Genomic DNA, 15,894 nt, shown 5'->3' with positions numbered 1-15,894 from the left:
CCCCGTCCTGCTGCCAGCCCGTCCCGGGGGCACCCTGTCCCGGTAGCACCCTGTCCTGGTGTCACCCTGTCCTGGTGTCACCCTGTCCTGGTGGCGTGTGCAGGACGAGGCAGGGGCTGTGCAGGGGGTGCAGGGCTGGGGGGATGCAGGCAGGGATGGGGAGATGCAGGCAGGGATGGGGGGACGCAGGCAGGGATGGGGAGATGCAGGCAGGAATGGGGGGACGCAGGCAGGGATGGGGGGATGCAGGCAGGGATTGGAGGATGCAGGCAGGGATGGGGAGGACGCAGGCAGGGATGGGGGGATGCAGGCAGGGATGGGGAGATGCAGGCAGGGATTGGAGGATGCAGGCAGGGACGGGGGGATGCAGGCAGGGACAGGGGGATGCAGGCAGGGATTGGAGGATGCAGGCAGGGATGGGGGATGCAGGCAGGGATGGGGAGGACGCAGGCAGGGATTGGGGGACGCAGGCAGGGATGGGGGGATGCAGGCAGGGATTGGAGGATGCAGGCAGGGATGGGGGACGCAGGCAGGGACGGGGGGATGCAGGCAGGGACGGGGGGATGCAGGCAGGGATTGGAGGATGCAGGCAGGGATGGGGGACGCAGGCAGGGATGGGGGACGCAGGCAGGGACGGGGGGATGGAGGCAGGGATGGAGGGGTGCAGGCAGGGATGGGGGATGCAGGCAGGGATGGGGGGACGCAGGCAGGGATGGAGGGGTGCAGGCAGGGATGGGGGATGCAGGCAGGGATGGGGGGCGCAGGCAGGGATGGGGGATGCAGGCAGGGATGGGGGGACGCAGGCAGGGATTGGGGGGACGCAGGCAGGGCTTGGGGGGCGCAGGCAGGGATGGGGGGAGGGACCCAGAGCTGGGGGATGGGGACAGAGGCCGACGCGGGGCTGGAGGGGGCTGCGGGCAGGAGAGATGTGGGGCTGGAGGGGGGTGAAAGGCGGAGGGAGGCGGCGGGAGGAGGAGGAGGAGGGGAGGAAGGGGCTGCAGAGCGAGGCAGCAGAGGGGAGGGAGGCTGCGGGAGGGTGGAAGGGGGATGCAGGCAGGGTGCAGGCAGGAGGAAGCTGCCCATGGGGGAAGGGAGGCTGCAGCGTGGGAAGGATTCTGCAGGAGGGATGCAGGCAGGGTGCAGGAAGCTGCAGGCAGGAGAGACGTAGGCAGGAGGGTGCAGTCAGCAGGGTGCAGGCAGGAAGGTGCAGGCAGGAGGTGCTGGCAGCAGGGTGCAGGCAGGAGGGTGCAGGCAGGAGGTGCAGGCAGGAGGTGCTGGCAGCAGGGTGCAGGCAGAGGATGCAGGCAGGAGGTGCAGGCATCAGGGTGCAGGCAGGAGGTGCAGGCAGCAGAGTGCAGGCAGGAGGTGCACGCAGGAGGTGCAGGCAGCAGGGTGCAGGCAGGAGGTGCAGGCAGGAGGTGCAGGCAGGAGGTGCAGGCAGAGGGTGCAGGCAGAGGGTGCAGGCAGGAGGTGCAGGCAGGAGGTGCAGGCAGCAGGGTGCAGGCAGGAGGTGCAGGCAGAGGGTGCAGGCACGAGGTGCAGGCAGGAGGTGCAGGCAGCAGGGTGCAGGCAGCAGGCAGGAGGTGCAGGCAGGAGGTGCAGGCAGAGGGTGCAGGCAGGAGGTGCAGGCAAGAGGTGCAGGCAGGAGGTGCAGGCAGGAGGTGCAGGCAGCAGGGTGCAGGCAGGAGGTGCAGGCAGCAGGCAGGAGGTGCAGGCAGGAGGTGCAGGCAGGAGGTGCAGGCAGGAGGTGCAGGCAGCAGGCAGGAGGTGCAGGCAGAGGGTGCAGGCAGGAGGTGCAGGCAGGAGGTGCAGGCAGCAGGCAGGAGGTGCAGGCAGAGGATGCAGGCAGGAGGTGCAGGCAGGAGGTGCAGGCAGCAGGCAGGAGGTGCAGGCAGAGGGTGCAGGCAGGAGGTGCAGGCAGGAGGTGCAGGCAGGAGGTGCAGGCAGCAGGCAGAGGATGCAGGCAGGAGGTGCAGGCAGGAGGTGCAGGCAGCAGGCAGGAGGTGCAGGCAGAGGATGCAGGCAGGAGCTGCAGGCAGCAGGGTGCAGGCAGGAGGTGCAGGCAGCAGGGTGCAGGCAGCAGGGTGCAGGCAGGAGGTGCAGGCAGGAGGTGCAGGCAGAGGATGCAGGCAGGAGGTGCAGGCAGGAGGTGCAGGCAGAAGCTGCAGGCAGCAGGGTGCAGGCAGGAGGTGCAGGCAGGAGGTCCAGGCAGAGGATGCAGGCAGGAGGTGCAGGCAGGAGGTGCAGGCAGCAGAAGCCGCCGCCGTCGCTCCGGGCCCGTCCCCAGCAGCGAGGGGCGGGGTCAGAGCGCTCCCACCCCACGTGGGGACAGACGGACAGGCAGAGCTCGCACGCCATTGGCCGCGCCGTAGCCAACCAGAGGGTGTCGGGATGCGGAGCCCGGCGCCCATTGGCTGGCGGGGCGCCCTTTTGTTCTCACCACCCGGGCGCCGTTAACCCTTTCCCTCCGGCCGGCAGCCGCGGGGGGGGGCAGGGGGCGCCCATGGGTGCGGGGGGGCGGGGATGGGGGCGTGGGGGGTGCATGGGTGCGGGGGGAGGTACACGGGTGCGGGGGGTGTTGGCGGTGCGGGGAACACGGGTGCAAGGGAGTAGGGGGGGCGGGAGGAGGGCGGGGGGGGGGCGGGTGTAACGGGGCGGGGGTCCCGTCGGGGCCCTTCCTGCCCCCCCGCCCCCTCGGGACCGGGACGCTCCGGGAGGCCCCGCCCGGCCCCGCCCGGCCCCGGTGTCCGCGGAGCTGAGACCGCGCAAACTCGTGTCGTGCGGCGGAGCGGCGGAGCCGTGCTGCCCCCTGGCGGCCGCCCCGGGCCAGGGCGCGACCGACGGACGCGGGGGGGGGGAGGATGGACGGACAGACGGACAAAGGGCCGCAGGGTGCGCGGCCGGCCCGACGGTGGCCGGGTGGTGGGGAACGGGCGGGCCGGACAGATGGACAGGCGGACAGGTGGCGGGAGGGCTGGGCAGACAGATGGGCGCACGGCGGGCTGGAGGGACGGACAGACAGACGGGCGGACAGCTGGGCGGGGTGCCGGGGGGTGCCGGCCAGTTGGTGAGCACAGGTGCCACCGGCCGGGTGGCCCCGGGGGACTCATCCCGCACCGAGGACCCCGGGCCGGGCCACGGCCCCGCTGGGCGGGGGGGGCGGTGGCTGCCGGGGCGGTGCTGGGGGGCACCCGGACCCCCCCCCCCCGCCCGCACTGGGCCCGATCCCGGCCCGGGCTGCGTCGCCCCGGCACTGAGCGCTCGCTCACACGCGCCGCGCTGCCCGGCCGTGGCCCCAGCCGGCTCCCCCGTGACCCCCGCCCAGGAGGGGTGCGCACCCGCCCCTTCCCCTGCACCCCCAATTCGCCCCCCCCGGGCCTTGCGGTGGCCCTGGCACGGAGGCGATGGTGACCCGCAGCACTGCGGCCGCTGCTCATCCCCACCACCGTGCCGGGGCAGCCGCGGTGCTGTCCCACCGAGGGGCCGCGGTTCAGCCAGGCCCCGCGTGTGGCCGACGCCGGTGTCCTGGTGCCAAAGCGGCTCCCGTGGCCTGTGTGCGGGCAAGGACAAACGGGGACGCTTTGGGGACAGCCGGGCAGTGGTGTCACCGTGGGACACGCCGGGAGGCCGCCTGGGACAACGCGGCAGGGAGCAACGTGGCACGACACGGCACGGTGCAACGCAACGCGATGACGCGGTACCACGAACCCCGCACGGCACGACCTGGCACGGCACCCCGCGGCTCACCGCGCCACGGTGCCGTACGGCCGGTGCCGCGCAGCAGGGCCGCGCTCGCCAGCGAGCAGAGGGGCCGTGGGCCGGCGCTGGCACCGCTTTGGCCTGCCCGAGCAGCCCCAGCCGCAGCTCGCCCTCCCCTGCCGCAGCCGGTGTCCTTGCGGCACGGTGACACGCGTGCTGAGCAGGCAGCGTGCCCCGGCCCCGCTGCACCCCCCCTTCCCGGGTGATGGATGTGCCGCCGTCCCCCTCGGCGGTCACGGCCATCCATCCCGCCCGCGGTCACCCGCTCTCCTGGGGACGCCGAGCGTGGGCAAGCGGGCACGGATCTGCACAAGCCCGTGGCCACCCCGAGCACCCCTACGGCTTCGACGCCGGCCGGGTGTCCCTGGAGCAAACCCCACCCGCCACGATGGACGCCGGGTGCTTTGGTCGGCGCCAGCCTTGCACTGGTGAAGAGGAGGAGGAAGAGCGTGGGCCCGGCTGCAGACGCCTGTGCTGGTGGGCAGCGTCCGCAGGGCCGGGCTGGGCCGGGGGTGCTGGGGAAGGGGGCGCCGGGGAAGGGGGCGAGGGGAGCCCGGCCTTCGGCAGAGAACCGGCCAGGCACCGGGAGGACGCGGCAGCCCGGGAGCCCGTGCCCGGCCGTGCCATATGGCCGATGCACCGGATCCGGCTGGCGGAGGGGCTCCGGTGGGTTTCCCCGGTGCCCCCGTGCCGCCCCGGCGTTTGACACGGCGCAGGATGGCGGCGAGCGGGGGGCGAGGGCAGGGACGGCAGCCCCAAGCGAGGTCCTAAGGGCAGCGGCGCTGCCTGACCTTGGGTTGCTTTAATTAAATTAATTAGCAGGGTTCTCTCTCCCCTCAGAAATGGGAGCAGCGCGGCAGTGCCACGGGGCCTGGCAAGAGCCACGACACGGGGCTCGCTCATGCAGAGTGCGGGGTTTGGGGGACCCCCGGCCCCCCCAGCCCCGCTCGCCTTTGCCCAGTGCACCGGGGAGCTGCCGGTGGCACCGGCCCAGCACCGCGGGACTCCCCGTGCCGGAGGCAGGACGGGCAGCTGTGCCAAACCAACTCTGGCAGCGCCAGAGCTCTGCCCTGGCCAGGGTGAGAGCAGGTGAGGGCCAAGGGCAGCACCAAAAACTTCTTTGGTACCAAACCAGCTGTTTTTAACCCCAAAATGCCACCATGGCTTCCCCAACAGCTTCCTGGGGAGGAAGAGCCAAAAGCTCCACCCCAATGCAGCGGCCACTTGTCACCCGCAGGGGACAAGCCCAGCGGTGTCACCCCACCCTGGGGCCCCCCCCCAGCACACAGAGCCCCGGCTGGACTTTACTGCAGCGCCTTTTTTTTTTTTTTTTTTTTTTATTTTCCTTACACCATGATGTGCTGTCGGGCATTACAATTTCTCAACTTTAGGATGACTTACAAATTTCGGTTTCCTACCGTCATGTGAGAACATTAAGGCAACGTACAAAAAAATCTGACATAAATTAAACGATGCATAAATTTACAGGTGTAAATGCCAAGTTTCAGCAACTCAAAGTTGAGTAACTTCAGCCCCGTGATGTCGACTGGGATACGGGTGGGGAGGAGAATGAAGACTGGTTCGTAAGGCTCGGATGCGATATGTTTTTCCCAACCTTGCTAGAACGGCAGCGACAGAAGTGAATTCTTGATGGACTCCTACCAGCCTCTACAGGAAATCTGGAATACTCCACACTGGATGCACGGCAAGTCGGGACTCCGAATACCCTGTACACACCGGTCCCGGCCCGGGGCGCGGGGAGACGGGCCACTGTCAGTGTAGCGAGCTGCGGGAGCCCCGGTCAGGCGTGGGCTCTCCTCCGCGGCGAGGTGCCACGCCGGCCCCGCGGCCGGGAGCGGAGCTGTACAGGGTATTTCACTCGGGTGGAGAGCGAGGGAAGGGTTAACTCGAGTAACAAGGTCAAATCAAGCGACAGCTCGACCATCCAGTGCTGACATTTGTCTAAACATCAGGTAGAGACTTTCCGAGGGCAAGTTTCTTTTGAGAGAAGGCTTATTCCAGTTTTATGAGGCTAGCATGAGGTGTATAGATTTGCCTGGGCAAACATATACTAGTGAGACAACTCATGCAGCAGGCGCGGCGCGCCTGCCAGCAGTCCGTTTAGAAGCATTTGCGGTGGACGATGGAGGGGCCGGACTCGTCGTACTCCTGCTTGCTGATCCACATCTGCTGGAAGGTGGATAGCGAGGCCAGGATGGAGCCGCCGATCCAGACGGAGTACTTGCGCTCGGGCGGGGCGATGATCTGCGAGAGGAGAGCGGCGGCGGTCAGAGCGGCGGCGGCGGGAGCGGCCCGGCCTTCTCCCACCAGGCCCAGAGGCCGCAGCCCCGTCCGCTGCGGGACGAGGGAGCGTTTCTTACCTTGATCTTCATCGTGCTGGGCGCCAGGGCTGTGATCTCCTTCTGCATCCTGTCAGCGATGCCAGGGTACATGGTGGTGCCGCCGGACAGCACCGTGTTGGCGTACAGGTCCTTCCTGATGTCCACGTCACACTTCATGATGGAGTTGAAAGTGGTCTCGTGAATGCCGCAGGACTCCATGCCTGGGGAGAAAGGAAGAGTTGCCGGCTCGTTTAGTACCCACGCAGCATCTCGGTTTGGTCGCGCCAAGCCCACGCGCCACGGAGGCAACCCCGGTGGTACCGCCCCGGCCCGCACCTACCCAGGAAGGAGGGCTGGAAGAGGGCTTCTGGACACCTGAACCGCTCGTTGCCGATGGTGATCACCTGGCCGTCGGGCAGCTCGTAGCTCTTCTCCAGGGAGGAGGAAGAGGCAGCAGTGGCCATCTCCTGCTCGAAGTCCAGGGCGACGTAGCACAGCTTTTCCTTTATGTCACGGACAATTTCCCTTTCGGCTGTGGTGGTGAAGCTGTAGCCTCTTTCTGTCAGGATCTTCATGAGGTAGTCTGTCAGGTCACGGCCAGCCAAGTCCAGGCGCAGGATGGCGTGGGGCAGAGCATAACCCTCGTAGATGGGCACGGTGTGGGTGACACCGTCCCCGGAGTCCATAACAATACCAGTGGTACGACCAGAGGCGTACAGGGACAGCACGGCCTGGATAGCCACGTACATGGCTGGGGTGTTGAAGGTCTCAAACATGATCTGGAAGGAAAAGGACGAAAGAAAAAAAAAAATAAATCGATTAGCACCAAGTAGCGAGCACTGGGTCACTCGCACCCACGTTAGAACACACATGCTGACATGCAGAAAAAAACCCAACACAACTCAGTGTGTGAAGGAAAAAAGCAAAGAACGCAGGCAGAAACACAAATGAAAGAAACCTGAGGCGTCAGGAAGAAATGCCAGGAGTACAGAACCCTGAAATGTCGGAGAAAAAAAAAAAAAGAAACAAAACACCAGCTCAGGTTTAAGATGCCGCAACAAAAAGAGGTTTGCGAACAAGATGAGAGTAAGGGGCGGCCAGCGGGCGAGTGACGGTACCTGCGTCATCTTCTCTCTGTTGGCCTTGGGGTTCAGGGGAGCCTCTGTGAGCAGCACGGGGTGCTCCTCGGGAGCCACGCGCAGCTCGTTGTAGAAGGTGTGGTGCCAGATCTTCTCCATGTCGTCCCAGTTGGTGACGATGCCGTGCTCGATGGGGTACTTCAGGGTGAGGATCCCTCTCTTGCTCTGGGCCTCATCCCCCACGTAGCTGTCCTTCTGCCCCATGCCCACCATCACGCCCTGGGAAGCCAAGGGTGAGTCAGCGCCCGCCCGGCGGCAGCACCGCCCCGCCCGCCCTCCCCTCCTCCCCTCCCGCCTACCTGGTGCCGGGGGCGCCCGACGATGGAGGGGAAAACGGCGCGGGGGGCGTCGTCCCCGGCGAAACCGGCCTTGCACATGCCGGAGCCGTTGTCGATGACGAGGGCGGCGATCTCCTCTTCCATGGCGGAGCCTCTGCGGTGGAAGGGCGGCCCGGTCAGCGCACCCGCCCCGGGAGGCCGCGCTGGCGGCGGGCCCAGCCCGGCCCCCACCCCCCCCCGCTCCCCTTCCCGGGACGGACCCCGGCCCCCCCCGCCCCGCCGTTTGAATCTCCCGCGCCCTGACGTCACCCGCCGCCGCCGCCAATCGCGCCGCGGCCCCCCCCCCCCCCACCCAACGGCCCGTTCAAACGGGCGAGACCATTCCAGCATGGCGCGGGGGGGGGGGAAGGGGGGACACACACACACGGCCACAGGCCACCCCGGCGCCGGCCAGGACCGAGCCCGCCACCCCCCAGGAACCGCAGGAGAAGGGGGCGGCAAGGGCGCGGGCCACGCCCCATAGCCGCCGGTGCCGGTACCTGTGCGGGGGAAGTTGCTCTCGGCGCTGGGGAGACGGTGCCGCCTGGTCCGCTGCCGCCGGCTGAGTGAGACCGTCCGGCTCCCAGCCCCGCGCTTTTATACCCAGGGGGCGACGGCCCCGCCCGCCCGGCCGAGAACATCGCCATATATGGAGATCTTTCAGAAACACGCGTTCTCATTGGCTGGCGCGGCCCCGGCCACGTGGGGCGGCTGCCGGGCTGCCCCCGCCCCGCGGCACCCCGGAACCTGCATGGGGCGGGGGGGGGGGCGGCGGCGGCGACCCCCGGCCCCGGCGGGGACCCCCGGCCGCGCCGGCCGGCAGCACCCCCGGCAGCGCCGGGCACCCCCCGCCGAGCACCGGGCACCCCCCGGGCAGCGCCCGGTTCCCCTCCGGTAGCGCCGGGCCCCCGCGGGCCTCGCCGACCCCGCACCCCGAAGGTGGCACCGCGCGTCCCCCCCCCCCCTCGTCCCCCCCCGGGCAGCAGCGGGCACCCCCCGGACAGCACGTGCGAGAGCCTCAGGCAGCACGTGCACCCCTCGGGCAGCACGTGCACCCCACCCACTCCGTGTGCACCCCACTGACGGCATCTGCACCCCACCCACAGCACCCGGCACCCCCCCCGCAGCAGCGGGCACCCCCACCCGCTGCACCGGGCGGCACCCGCACCCCCACCCGCGGCACCCGCACCCCGCCGGCAGCACCGGGCGCCCCTCGGGGCTGGGCACCCTCGCTGCCCACCGCCCCGCCGGCGGCACCGCCCGGCCCTCGGGCAGCGCCGCGCACCCCGGCTGCACCCCGGGCTCTGGCAGCGCTGCCCCCGAGAGCCCCGCGCACCCCCGTAGGCAACGCCGCGTATCCTATAGGTTCTGCGCCGCGCAAGGGCGCGTGCATCCCACACCTGTAAGCACCCCCTGACCGTCCGCCCTCCCGCCAGCACCTATAGGCAGGCCCTGCCTCCGGTGCAGCACGGAGCACCCCGCAGGCAGCACCCCGCAGGCAGCACCCTGCACCCCGGCACTGCCAGCCCACCTGCAGCACCGCACGGCCGGCACCGGGCACCCCAAAAGGCCCTGCCTCGGCTCCAGCGCTGCCGTGCACCCGCTGACGGTGCTGATGCCCCACGGACGGTGCTGTGCGCCCCACGGACGGCGCCCTGCCTGAGGGCGGCATCCCCCACGGGCCCCCCCCGCTGCACCACCCCACCCAGAGCATCTCCCCAGGGAGAGCCCCGCCAGCCCGGCTGGCACCCCCGCTCCGGCAGCCCCCCGGCCCCCGCCAGCCTGGGGCCCTCCTCGGGTCCGAGCCCCCCCGCTTGGTCAGTGGGTGCCACGGGCTGCGCGCCCCACGCTGCTGCTGGGTGTCATGGGCACGGCACGCACCAGCACGCCGTGCCAGAGACCCCTGCACCGTGCCGGATAGCCGCGCACCACGTTGGATAGCCACACGCTAGGCCAGAGACCCACGCGCCGTGCTGGCAGCCCACGCACCCGTCACCCAGCGCAGCTCCCACGCCCCCAGCCCCTCCGTGCCGGTCAGGTGCATGGAAGTGGCGGCTGCCGGCCTTGCCGTCACCCGCGTCTGTGCCAGGAGCAGCCGGCGGCAGAAGCTCGCCGTCTTCCAAGGGATTCCCAGCACCGCTCGGGGATGAAACGCCGCGCGCTCGGGCCTTCCCCGGCAGGCCCCGGTGCCGCTGGCGGCTGAGCCTGGACGGGCGTCGCGGAGGGGTGTCAGCGGTGCAGCGGCAGCAGGCCGGGGGTGCCGGGTGCGGGGCAGGGCGGTGCTGGCGCCGGGTGGGTGGCAGAGGGACGGGGGGTCCCGCACGGGGCCCGGCACAGCTCGAGGGGTCTCACGTCCCCGCGCCAGCGCCGAGCGGCCGGCCTGGCCCAGCGTCCCCGCGGGCCACGGAGGGCTCGGGCTGGTGGCCGGGCGGGCGCTGGCACCTCGGGCTGGGGGCCTGGCTCAGGGGGGCCGCGCAGGTGACGACCGCATCCCACGGCTCCCCGTCCCGGGGCGCGGGGACCGGCTGGACCCCCCGCACGGGCACGCAGCGGCGGGGCTCCCCGGCGTCGGCAGCCCCTCGCCCGTGACTCGGCCCCCCCCCCCCCGGGCCCACGGACACTGGGGGGGCTCCCGGGCGGGAGAGACCCCGGGGGACGAATGCGAGGCTGCGGGGCCGGACCCCGCGGGGCGAGGCGACGCCGGGGGCTGCGGGGGGGGCCGGGGCGGTGCCGGGTCCGTGCCCCGGCGCTTCCTCCTGCCCAAACAAGGCAGCCCCGGCGCCCGGTGAGTAAGGGCCGGGCAGGGCCGGGCAGGGCCGGGGGTGCCCCCGCGATGCGGGGCGGGCGCAGGCAGCGCGTCCCGGCCGTATTAGGAGCGATCGGGCCGGTGGCAGCGGGACGCCCGGCCCCGACACCGCCCCGCGCCGCCGCGGGGACCTTCGGCCGGGCCGGGGGGAGCGGAGGAGGAGGAGGAGGAGGAGGAGGAGGAGGAAGGCGCCGCGCCCCGCCCCTCCCCGCTGCCCGTCGCCGCGGTGATGCGGGTGTGCCGTGTGTGTGTGTGTCCCCCCCCCCCGCTGCCTGTGCGCAGCCTCCGTCGCCATGGTGACACACAGTCATCGTCCCCTCCCGTCGCCATGGTGACGGCCGGGTGTTGGCGCGGGGCGGGGCGATGGGGCGGGGTCCCCGCGGGGTACGGCCGGGCACCGCCACCCCGATACCGACCCTGACCCCCACCCCAGCCCCCCCCAAACCCCTGCCCTGCCCCCCTGGGCTCTTGGGGCGCGGCTGAGCCCCCCCCCCCCATCCGCCAGCCCCCCACCAGGGCTGGGGCCGCGCTGGCTGGGGGCTGGGGGACCCCCCCCCCATCCCAGCACCCCCCATCCCTCCCGGGAAGGGAATGGATGGAAACCGCGGGGAGGGGGGGGGCACCCACCCCGGCCCCCTGCGGAGCCCGGGCGGGAGGGGCTGTCATGAGCTCGTCGGGTCTCAGAAGCCGCCACCCCCCCGCCCCGGGAGGGGTCCGGCCGTCCCCAAGCCGGGGGGGTGCAGGGACAGGCGACGGCTGCGGGGCAGGGCCCAGGCGGGCCCCCCCCCGATGGGAACCTGACCCCCACCGGGGGGGCTGGGGGGGCCGGCACACATAAATACGGCTCCCGGCTGCTCTGCCGGGCAGGTGCTGGGGTGCGCCCACCGAGAGCCGGCGCTGCCGCCCTGCCAGACCCCGGGGAGCCCCCGTCCCCCACAGCCCCCCCCAGCCCCCTGGAGCCCCCCAGCCCCTGCAGGACCCTGACCCACTTATCCCTGCCCCGGCCCGAAAGCCGACCCGTATCCGTTTCGGCGGGGGTCAGTTACACCGTGCCGGGCAGCGCAGCCGCGGCTCGGGTAACGCAGCGGCCGGGGGGCCGCGGCACCCCCCTGGCATGGTAAGAGAGAGCCCGGCCATGAAAAAGTCATGAGGCAACCAATCCCCGGGACCTATTTTCGGGAACAATAACTGGGCGCAGTGCTGACACCGGAGCCGTGGGGCCGGGGGGAAGGCGGCAGCGGGAGCCATCGCGGCCAGGGCCTCGCTGCGGCACAGCGGCATCACCGGTGCACGGCCGGTCCCCGGCGCAGGGGCTGGCACCGGGTGTCCGAGCGCTTTGGGGCGCAGGGGTGGACAGAGCCCGTCCCTGCCCGTCCCCAGGTCCCTGCGGTGGAGCGTGGCCGAGGCCGGGTGTCCCTGCGGCTGCGCCTGCCCCGGCCGGGGGGGTCCCGGCTGGGCTGGGGGGAAGGTGCTGCAGGGCAGGAGTGGGGACGCTCCCCTGCCAAGGCAGCACAGCCGCACCGCTGTCACGAGCTTCAGGCGGTCTTAGCCCCGTGGAACCGAGGACCCCGCGCCCCGGGCGATGGGGGGTCCCAGCCGTCGCCCCAGCGGGCCAGGGTGGGGGGGGCGGCTGTGACCCCGATCCACAGCTGCAGGAGGGATTTGGGGCCACAGGACAGATGGAGGCCAAGGGCCCCAAAGCAGGATAAAAGGTTTAAACTAATCAAAATGCCTGGCTAATTGGTAAGGCGCTTAGGGGCTGGCCGGGAGGCGGCGCGGCTGGAGGTGACCTGCTGCTGAATCAGAGGGGCCGGTAACCTTAGCCCGCCGGGAACGGATACGCCGGCCCGTGCCCGGATCGGGTTCCCACCCAAGTTTTCCACCCGCGGCTCCGCGGCAGGACGGGCGAGAGCTGGGGCCGTGGTGACGGAGGGCGGCGGTGCGGCCGCGCACCCCGAGGAGCCGGCTGGGGGCTGCCGCGGTCCCCCCCTTGCCTGGGGTCTCGGTGAAAGCCCTGCCGTAGGTTACGGCCGCCCCGGTGCCTGCCGCAATCTGGCCGGACTTTGTAATCCTACCTGCGGCTAATTAAACGGGCCGCGGCCCCCGGCCCACCCCCGGCACCCCCCCGCTGTGCCGCCCTGTGCCGAGCCGCCCCGTGGGGCCAGTGCGGCAGCGGTGCCGGGGCAGTGCAGACGTCCCCGTGGGTGCAGCCGGCCGGCCCCGCCGCGACGCCTGGGCTTGGCAGGGCCGGGGAGCCCCCGCCGGCCCCCCGGGGGCCACCCCGCGCCGGCGGAAGATGCCAACGAATGGGATCCACCAGGTCCTGAAGATCCAGTTCGGGCTGATCAACTGCGACAGCCGGTACCTGACGGCGGAGAGCTTCGGCTACAAGGTGAACGCCTCGGCGCCCAGCCTGAAGCGCAAGCAGATCTGGACGCTGGAGCAGGACGAAGCCGACAGCTCCGTCGTCTTCCTCAAGAGCCACCTGGGCCGGTACCTGGGTGCCGACAAGGACGGGAAGGTGCGGTGTGAGGCTGAGCAGCCGGGCCGGGATGAACGCTTCAGCATCATCACCCAGTCGGACGGGCGCTGGGCGCTGCAGTCGGCCCCGCACCGGCGTTTCTTCGGGGGCCGGGAGGATCGGCTCTCCTGCTTCGCCCCCAGCGTGACGGAGGGCGAGCTCTGGACCGTGCACTTGGCCATGCACCCCCAGGCCAACCTGCTGAGCGTCAGCCGCCGCCGCTACGCCCACCTCAGCGCCCACGAGGACGAAATCGCCACCGACAGCAACCTGCCCTGGGGGGTGGACGCCCTCATCACCCTCTGCTTCCAGGACAAGAAGTACAGCCTGCGCACCGCCGACGAGCGCTACCTGCGCTGCGACGGCACGCTGGTGCCCGAGCCTGGCGCCCGCACCGGCTACACCCTCGAGTTCAAGGCGGGCAAGTTGGCTTTCAAGGACTGCGATGGCAAATACCTGGCACCCACGGGGCCCACCGGCACCCTCAAGTCCGGCCGCAGCTCCAAGCCGGGCAAAGACGAACTCTTCGACCTGGAGGAGAGCCACCCCCAGGTGGTCTTCACGGCGGCCAACGGCAGATACGTCTCCATCCGGCAGGGTAAGGGCCGCCTGCACCCCGCTGCCTGCACCCCGCTGCCTGCTCCCTGCCTGCCTTGGGAGCCCCGGCTGTCCCAAGGGGATCACCGGGGATCGGCTCAGCCGAAAGCACCCGCAGCCACGAAGGGCTCCGTGGGAGCACCCCGGGGACCCCCGCCACGGGAGGAGACCCTACGATAACAACAAGGGGGAGGCTGCGGCCAGCGGGGCCGGGGTGGGAGCGGCGGCGGTGCGGCTGTGCCGGGTTCCGTGGGCGTGCGTGGGGGGGTGCGTGTGTGCAGGGCTCCGTGGGTGAGTACAGGGGGGCGTGCGTGTGTGCATACGTGTGCGCGCGTGTGAGCAGGGCTGCGTGCAGTGCCTGCAGCTCCACGCGTTTGTGTGCGCGGCCCGTACGCGTTTGTGCAGGGACGATGCTGCGCGTGCACGCGCGTGCACAGCTCTGCAGCCCATACGCGTGCGCACGTGCGCGGGGCTCTTCCCAGCACAGCGTGTGCACGCGCTTGTGCGCGCACGGCTCCGCAGCGCTGCACGCGTGCACGTAGGGCGCAGGGCCACGGGCACGCGCGGGGCTCCCTGCGGTGCCCTCTGCGGTGCCCTCTGCGGTGCCGCGTGCGCGCGGGGCTCCGCGCGGCCCTGGGGGGACGTGCGTGTGTTCGCACACGCAGCTCCGTGTGCCTCCTGCCCTGGCGCGGGGCTGAGCCTGGCAGCCCGGGGCAGGCAGCTGCGGGCAGGAGGGGCTGGGCAGAGCCGTGCCCGTGGCCAGACCCCGCAGCGGGGAGCCGGGCACGGGCCGTTAGATGGGACCGCAGCCTCCAGAGCCCGTGGGGGTCCCCGAGCGGCCCTGCTCGCCCGGGCAGCGGCGGCTGTGCCGTGCCCCCGGCTGCCCTGCCGTCCCTGCGGGCACCGGGAACGCACCTGCCCCTGTGCCAAGTGGCTTAGGGCCGGGTGACGGTGGCGGGCAGGCTATAAATAGGGGGTTTGTGCGCCGCGGCGCTAACCAGATGGACACGGCCGCAATCAGATTAACCAGCCCAATTAGCACGATTGTTCGCAGAAGGATTTACCGCTGCCGGGGAGGGGCCAGGGGAGGGAAAGCGCAGCCGGGGCTCATCGGTGCACGTGGCTGGAGCGGGGCCGGTGCCAACGGCCGCTCCCACCCGCAGGCGTCAACGTCTCAGCAAACCAGGACGAGGAGTTGAACCACGAGACCTTCCAGCTCCAGATCGACCGCGACACCAACAAGTGCAGCCTGCACACCAACACCGGCAGCTACTGGACCCTCGTGGCACATGGGGGCATCCAGGCCGTGGCCACCGAAGTGTGAGTGGTGCTGTGCCGCGGCGTGGGGCTCCGGGGGGCTGGGGGGGGGGACAGGCGGCCCCGGCTCACGGTCTCCCTCTGCCGCCAGCGCTGCCAACACCATGTTCGACATCGAGTGGCGCGGGCGGCGGGTGGCCCTGCGCGCCAGCAACGGCCGGTACGTCTGCACCAAGAGGAACGGGCAGCTGGCGGCCGTCAGCGACGCCGTGGGTAAGTGCCAGGGGCGGGTGGGGGGGGTCCTGGCGTTGGGTCCCCACCCCAGGGTGCTCAGGGCCAGGCTCCCGTGCAGGGGAGGACGAGGAATTCACCCTGAAGCTGATCAACCGCCCGATGCTGGTGCTGCGGGGCGAGCACGGCTTCGTCTGCTACCACCGCGGCTCCAACCTGCTCGACTCCAACCGCTCCATCTACGACGTCTTCCACATCAGCTTCAGCGACGGCGCCTACCAGATCCGAGGTGGGTGACGGGCTGGGGGGCCGCTGGGGCGGGGAGCTGCCGGGGGCCCAGCCAGACCCCGCTGACAGCCCCCGGGGACTCCCCCCAGGCCAGGGGGGCAAGTTCTGGTACGTGGCGAGCAGCGGGTCGGTGTGCAGCGACGGGGACCTCTCCGAGGATTTCTTCTTCGAGTTCCGGGAGCGGGGACGCGTCGCCATCAAAGCGAAGAACGGCCGGTACCTACGCGGGGACCCGGCTGGCACCCTGCGTGCCGACAGCGAGTCCGTGCTGCGGGCCACGCTCTGGGAGTACTGACCCCCCTGGCACCAGCCCCCCGCCCCAGGCTGGCCGGGGGCAGTAGCTTGTCCCCAGGCAAAGGGGGGTGGTGGCACCGGCGGTGGCACCATCCATGGCAGCTCTGTCCCCGACCGCCCTCAACTCGCGGCATTAAAGTCAGTTTGGATCAGGCAGGGGCAGCCCTCGTCTTCCTTCACCTCCCGCAGCGCCCGAGGGCAGGGGTGCCCGCGCCCCGAGGGCTGCTCGGGTGAAGCCCCGGGATCCCGTCCCCCGTCCCCCTCCCCAGCCTGGGGCCCGTAACCCCCGATGGAGAGCGCCGCCCCGTGGGAGCCCCCACGCCCCGGGAAAGGGCTGATCCTG

General features: G+C 71.1%; 2 protein-coding genes across 2 annotated transcripts; one reads left to right on the top strand and one right to left on the bottom strand.

Annotated features, from left to right (window-relative positions):
* Nucleotides 1-5,076: 5,076 nt before the first annotated feature.
* On the bottom strand, nucleotides 5,077-8,214 carry ACTG1 (actin gamma 1). Its single transcript, XM_075518491.1, has 6 exons — nucleotides 8,058-8,214; nucleotides 7,540-7,672; nucleotides 7,220-7,459; nucleotides 6,442-6,880; nucleotides 6,141-6,322; nucleotides 5,077-6,024 (listed from the first exon to the last, which is right to left on the bottom strand). Exons 2-6 carry the CDS (start codon nucleotides 7,660-7,662, stop codon nucleotides 5,881-5,883), a joined length of 1,128 nt encoding a protein of 375 aa, XP_075374606.1. The 5' UTR covers nucleotides 7,663-7,672; nucleotides 8,058-8,214; the 3' UTR covers nucleotides 5,077-5,880.
* Nucleotides 8,215-10,205: 1,991 nt separating this feature from the next.
* FSCN2 (fascin actin-bundling protein 2, retinal) lies at nucleotides 10,206-15,655 on the top strand. The gene is made up of 6 exons (XM_075519093.1): nucleotides 10,206-10,342; nucleotides 12,684-13,482; nucleotides 14,645-14,801; nucleotides 14,890-15,011; nucleotides 15,091-15,258; nucleotides 15,347-15,655. The coding sequence occupies exons 1-6, from the start codon at nucleotides 10,217-10,219 to the stop codon at nucleotides 15,550-15,552; spliced, it is 1,578 nt and encodes a 525-aa protein (XP_075375208.1). The 5' UTR covers nucleotides 10,206-10,216; the 3' UTR covers nucleotides 15,553-15,655.
* The last annotated feature ends 239 nt before the right edge of the window (nucleotides 15,656-15,894 follow it).

Source organism: Mycteria americana, chromosome 16, assembly GCF_035582795.1.
Source record: "Mycteria americana isolate JAX WOST 10 ecotype Jacksonville Zoo and Gardens chromosome 16, USCA_MyAme_1.0, whole genome shotgun sequence".
In the NCBI taxonomy this organism is placed as follows: Eukaryota; Metazoa; Chordata; class Aves; order Ciconiiformes; family Ciconiidae; genus Mycteria; species Mycteria americana.
The sequence above is the reverse complement of the archived record's forward strand: the minus strand, read 5'-3'. Positions and strand labels throughout refer to the sequence as shown.